Raw genomic sequence first — 6,419 nt, 5'->3', positions numbered from 1 at the left:
CAATCATATCAGAAAAGATGTTGTTCATCATTGCTTGGAAGGTTGCAGGGGCATTGCAAAGACCAAAGAACATGATGGTGGGTTTGAAGAGTCCTCTTGATGTTTTGAATGCTGCTTTCCATCTATCTGGTCCGTGAATATGGACATTGTTGTATCCTGCACAAACATCCATCTTTGTGAAGATAGTAGCACCTTTTAGTTTGTCAATGAGGTCAGGAATATGGGGAAGGGGATAAGCATCCTTCACGGTTGCATCATTGAGTTTGCGATAGTCTTGACATGGTCAAAGAGATCCGTCTTTCTTTCCTACAAAGAAGAATGGAGAGGCTTGTGGGGATTGGGATGGTATGATAGTTCCCTTTGCTAGGTGTTCATTGACAAATTCGTTCATTGCCTTTTCTTCAGGTGCGGACAATGGATAGATTTTGCATGACCGTGGCTTGAAATCAGGTTTGAGTTTTATTTTATGGTCAAAGGGTTGAGAGGGGGGAAGAGTATCCATTGCCACTTTGTCGAAGACATATTTATACATATGGAACACCTCTGGTACCATCTCTTCAAAAGTTTTCGGTTTCTCTTTTACATAAGCTTCTTGAGCAAGTTGTTGAGCAACATTCGCTGCTTTGCGAATTGGAGTAGGGGTAAAGATGAATCTAGCAGAGTTCTGGACTTTTGAGATTCTGTTTGTTCAAGAGACAAAAGAAAACGTTGGGGGAATATGTTCTTGAGTAAGTAGGTTGTCAAAGTTTGTTTTCCCATAGACCCCAATGAATTCTTCGCCTTTGACATAAGCAATAAGAATTTCATCGTCGGCTAGTTCTTCGATTGTTTCTTCAGGGTCATCTTCTTCTTCAGGGGTGAGTTGAGGGATGTCCTTGGTAATTTCTTCCGAGGTTATGGACGCTTCTTCATCAAGAACCTCTTCTACTTTTGGTTGTAGTGAGGTGTGTTTAGCTCTGTCTGCGATAAGAGTCTGAATCATGATTGGGTCTTCTTCTAGTGATAGTTCACTTTTTGACCAATCTATTTGTGGGTTTTCATTCTTGAGCCATGGAAGTCCAAGGATAATGTCTTCGCCTCCTAAGGAAGTGATAAGGAATGTGGCGAACATGGTACAGCCACCGGCTGAGAAGAACAGGTTGCATGCTTTGGTAATAGTTCCTGCTTTGTTCTTAGTGCTGTCCACATTTTGGACTTCAATTTGTGAAGAGAGATTGTGAGTTGACAAGTTGTTCTTTCAAATGTATTTCCAGTCTATGAAGGTTCCAGTGGCTCCTGAATCGACTAGAGCTGCTGCTTTGGTGGTTTTATTGGACTTGCTGGATTCGATTGAAATAGGAATGCGCATAGAATTTGAATCACCTACAGAAGATACAATGAGTCCAATAGATGTACTAGGGGTTTCCAACGCCGGTCCGGTCTCCCCATTTAGAAATCCTTCTTAGAAGAAGAAGGTGTCTTCAATGCTTTCCAAGCTTTCCAAGCAAGGAATTCCTGATATTTGGCATCTTGATCATCTTGTTTGATCTTAGTTTCACAGATGGGTCATCCAGCGGGCTTCTGCCATCCTGGAGCAGATTCTCTGTGGTTTTGGCAATCTTTCATCAACCCTTTCTTTCTTCACTTGAAACATAACCCCAGTTTCCAATGTCTGTCTTGTTCAGAATGTGAAAGCCTTGCATTGCATACTTGGGTGGTTTCTTCTTCATCTATGTCAATTCTGTCAACATCCATGGCATATGGATCTTTCTTCTTGGAGTAATGTCTGTCTCCAGATTTTATGAGTTGCCTTCTGGATTCATACTCTCTTGCCACTTCAATCCATGCATTTGTTGTGTTGGGCATCTTCTCTCATGCAAGAATAGCTTCTTGTACTTCTTTCTTCAATCCTTGTCTAAAACAAGTTGTTTTGACATCAGGGTCAACGCAGGTGGCTTCTGCTGTGATATGTTTGAAGTATGCTATGTATGTGGAGATAGTAGATGTTTGTTTTGCTTTCATAAGCATGTTGATGGTGGTTAAGGTATCATTCTTTGGAAAGAAAACTGTCTTGAATTTGAGAGAAAATTCTCCCCACTTTCCTAGAGTGTGTGTCATGGGATGTTTCTTGTTGAGCCAGGCTGTGCCCCATTAGAGTGCATGTCCTTTCTGCATGAACAATGTAGCAAATGCAATGCATTTTGCATCTGTGTCATAGATGGCATCGTTGATGGCAATGTAAGTGGTGACAGAAGTCCACCATGATTTTGCCAGTTTTGGTGATCTGTCAAAGATAGCCGGTTTGTTCAAACTGATTTCTCCCATCTTTCTGACTGATGGAGGAGGAGTAGGTGCATGTGGTGGAGGGGTTGGTGTACGGGGAGGTTCAGGAGGTTCAGATGGTCCTGGTTCTTGGTCTGGTCTGTACCCTTCAAAGTATTCATTCTGGATAGGGGATCCTGGTTCAGAGAAATGTTCGTGTTCTTGTTCTGACTCAGAAGAGTGTCTCTCTTATTCTTGGTAAGCCATGATGTTTCGTGATGACTACCAGGGTAGTGTCGTCTTGTGGTAGAGCTTAACCTTTTGTTACACCAAAGTATAATGCAGGCAAACAATCAACAATAAGACCAAAGGTCCGTCAATATGTTCTAGACAACAGTCTAAAGAATGTCCAATTCAAATGAGGCTAAGTACTGAAGAGGTAACTTAGAATCAAGTCAGAGTATTCAGAGGAAAACCAGCATAGGTTAAGCTGAAGAATCAGCATCACCTAGCTAGGGTTTATATAGTCAACAGGGTACAGGGTGTGACATAATAATAGGTAATGATCAGTAAGCTACATGTGTAAGCAATGAGGCATCTGAGTCATACCAAACTAAATATACACTAATAAGAGACATGTGTAATAAGCGTGTATCAAGGGAAAAGAAGAAAAGAAATTTGTAAAACACAGCCATAACACATTCTCTGGCATGTCCTTGAGGTAATGGCAAAGCTCGGCCACCCATCCAGAATTCTGCTCTTCAATTGTCTGCTGAACTAACATGTGGCAATGACGATCATATTCAGACTCAATGGTTTCAACAATCTCGACTGTTGAGTCACAGTTGACAGTATTGGTGAGTGGTTTATGGGCAGCCCAATACTCCTCCATCATTGTTTTGACTACCTTGAGAGCTTCATCATACCAATTCTTAGTGTTCAAATTTCCCGCAGCTTGTTCCTTGGCTTGTTCTTCAGGACTGCCCCAAGCCATTGCAATGTATGCAAGTTTGTAGTATGGGTGTAGTACTGCGAATTTAATTAGTCAAAAATACAACATGATATGATAGATGTACTGAGGGCAAGAACATAGACAGGCTTATCATCAAGTTTGCTATAGTACTTTCCGATCTTTGCAAGACCCTTCTGGATGGCTTCCTTGTACAGCGCAAACTGTAAAAGCTCATTCTTTGCTTCCCAAGCTGTCTGTAACTTCTTGATGGCAGGTATCACACGCCATAATGTTGGTTGTCATTCAGAGGAGAAGTATTGTTGTATATCATTAGCATCCTAAAAGTCTTAGTCAAAAAAAATTAGTTGCGACCTACTGAGATTACAGTTCACACATCATTCACTTGCCCCCAGTCCGATGTCCTAAGTGTAAATGCAGTCCATGGGATGTGCTTGATGACCTTCCCATGGCATCGGATGGATGTGATTGGCCCAAAAAGCTCATCGGCAGAGGAGATAAAGAGATTGATAGCCTGCCATAGATGATAGGCGCATCCAAGCATTCCATTAGCAGTTCCCCAGCATACATTACTGTGGAGGGGGATTTTGAGTGGTGTCAGGATACTGCACTTGACTTGCAAGGTTTCAAAATATTCAATGTGTTGCGCTGAGGACTGAATCTGTAAGATAAAGGTATGTTAGGTGATAGAACTTACAAGCATTACTAGAGCATACCTTAATGACAAGTGTACACACCGCCACCACAACATCAAGCAAGTCTCCAAGAACACGGTTATTAGGAAGTGATGGATCAAACTCCCAGATTGCAGTTGTAGTCTCAATGTTGGCAATGCATGTGACAACTGACATAACATCAGTGATAGAGAGGTTGACCACATGGGCAAGGCAGGGAAGACAGTGTTGAGTGGGATTGAAGTTGTACATATGGCGGTGGTGAAGCAGGATCTCGATGTTATTGCAAGTGGTGTCATTGTTGCTAGTATTGTCAGCGGTAACACAGAAAAGCTATTTCAAGAGCTCAGCACACAGAAATTAAAACATAGATGGTGAAGCACATACCTTGCTTGACTGCCCATTGATAATTCCTACACGCTCATACAATCCCACAAGATACCATGCAAGATTGTACCCACCATGTGCCGCAGATATACCTCTGAAACCGATGACTTGCGAAACAAGCGTCCAATTGCCAGAGGTGTCATTCCTCTCGATCCAGTGAGCAGTTAAGCCCAAAAATGCAGCCTTCGTCTGATCAACAGACCATAAGTCTGTTGTTGATGAAACATGGCCAGTTATTGTAGCCTGTAAATTTTCGGCAAGACACTTCAAAATAATATAGAGCAGTACCAGTACTCACCCGCATTTGGGCTTTGAGATCCTTGCAACAACATCCCTACTATTGGTCCGACCCCCTGTTTTCCCATCTGCTCCATCCCTCCTTCTCTGACAATGCATGAAGTGCATCTCAGCAGGACTAGCCCTGCTACTTCCACCTGACCCCGTTCCACTCCTCCAACACTACCCCTATGTCCTCCAACACTATACCCCTTCCATCTGACCCTATCTGGGGCTCTGCTCCTCCGCCCTATTGGTCCGCCCTATCTTATTCCTACTCCCTCCGCTTTTCTGACCCACTTGGTTCCTTCAGTTCCGCTCATGTTGCCCCACCCAACGATTAGTCTGCCCAACCGCCTCACCAGTCCACTCCTAGACTGGGAACCACTCAACTGGTCCTATCTCTGTTTAGTATCATAGTTCCGCTTTTCAGATCACCGGTAATCCCTATACCCGAGTGATTTCTGATCCGTCACGTACATACTATTCTCTGAGCCTCTTCTCGTATGTCTCAGTCATCTCTCTTGTAATCCTGTACACTCAGCACATATCCTTCTGCTATGCTATGCTACTTACTTAGAGTATATAAGCATATGTACATCTGTCTGTAGATCCTTAGTCTGAATATTACCTTTTCTAAGCCCTGCTCTTCTGCTCCTTGACTTAGGCTTAACCCAAGTCAACTCCTGTTTGCTGACCTAGGGGATTGACTCCCTAGGTCAGCCGCTCCCCCGCTCCTCCGTTCTGCTGTTCTGCTGTTCTGCTGTTCCCCTGTTCCCCTGTTCCCCTGTTCCTCCATTCTTCTGTTCCTCCACTCATCCAACTCCCCATGCATCGGCTGCCTTTCCCATGCATCGGAACTGATCCCAGTACCCTGCTACATCCATCCCCTTTGTTCCGCTCTGCTTTGGACTTTGTCTGAGCAGTTCTTTCTGCTCCGCTTCTACTGTTGGTTCTGACCGTGGTAGCCTTCAACCTCTCTCCTGTCAGGCAGAACAACCCCCACCCGACTTTCCCATGCTCACCTAGTAGTCCATCAGTCCTCCTTCAGAGGACCCCCATTCCAACGTCCTGTCGGAACTCATAGAACTCATGTCGGACTACATTCTAAAATTAGGGGCATGTACTCGGGTAAGGGGCGCAGTGCACGAGCTGAAGCCAAGCCCCTCAGACTCTGCCTTACCCCTGAGCACAGTCTTAACATCCAGTGATGTTGAGCTGACATCCAATATACAGGTTTCAATTACACAAGTCTTACCTCTTCGTCTTCAGCATCTCCAACAAGAGGCTCGATTTCAATCACTTCTTCACTCGCCTCGCTCTCATGTACAGTCTTGTCAATCATGTTTCGCCGTGCACGTTTCGACTTTACGGGACCTTGAGGCTTCTTTTTTGAGGTGCATTTTGGTTCAGACTCGCTCTCACTGGTTTCTGATTCACTATCACTTGACACAGCCTTCTGTTTCTGATTTCTTCCTTTTGGGGATGCTTGCTTTCTCTTGGGGGACTGCGAGTGCTTGGCTTTGGCAGATGCCATTGCAACAACTTTTTCTGTGGGTCGTCAGATGCGGGTAGACTTCATAGCTAGGTTGAACAGTAGGTCAAGGCAGTGGGAAGACAATTTGAGTCCCTTTAGTAGTTAATGTCTTATAGAATTATTACAATACAACAACGTGTGGAACACGTTCCTATGTGACTAAGTCCAGACCGGTTCTGGCCAGTCCTGGACTGGCTTTGGACCTGGTTTTCGAAAGACTGGTAGCAACCAGCTGTAATGTGGTCTGGCAACTGAAGGAAACTAGTTTTTGAGAGTTCGGTCCAGTTTTGTGTGACTACAGCTAGAATTAGGACTGGTCCAAGTCCGGTTGCAC

At 44.2% G+C, this 6,419-nt stretch overlaps 1 protein-coding gene across 1 annotated transcript; it reads right to left on the bottom strand.

The window, feature by feature from the left end:
• Positions 1–2,130: 2,130 nt before the first annotated feature.
• EDB91DRAFT_1243837 (uncharacterized protein) lies at positions 2,131–6,085 on the bottom strand (the record flags this gene model as incomplete). The annotated part of the gene is made up of 9 exons (XM_041322346.1): positions 2,131–2,424; positions 2,942–3,270; positions 3,318–3,414; positions 3,477–3,539; positions 3,597–3,725; positions 3,780–3,872; positions 3,928–4,218; positions 4,273–4,461; positions 5,807–6,085. The coding sequence occupies 9 exons, from the start codon at positions 6,083–6,085 to the stop codon at positions 2,131–2,133; spliced, it is 1,764 nt and encodes a 587-aa protein (XP_041182299.1).
• Positions 6,086–6,419: the final 334 nt, after the last annotated feature.

This window comes from Suillus paluster (assembly GCF_016628075.1).
Source record: "Suillus paluster strain FC165 chromosome Unknown EDB91scaffold_5, whole genome shotgun sequence".
Taxonomy (NCBI): Eukaryota; Fungi; Basidiomycota; class Agaricomycetes; order Boletales; family Suillaceae; genus Suillus; species Suillus paluster.
This window is presented reverse-complemented; position numbering and strand designations above follow the sequence as displayed.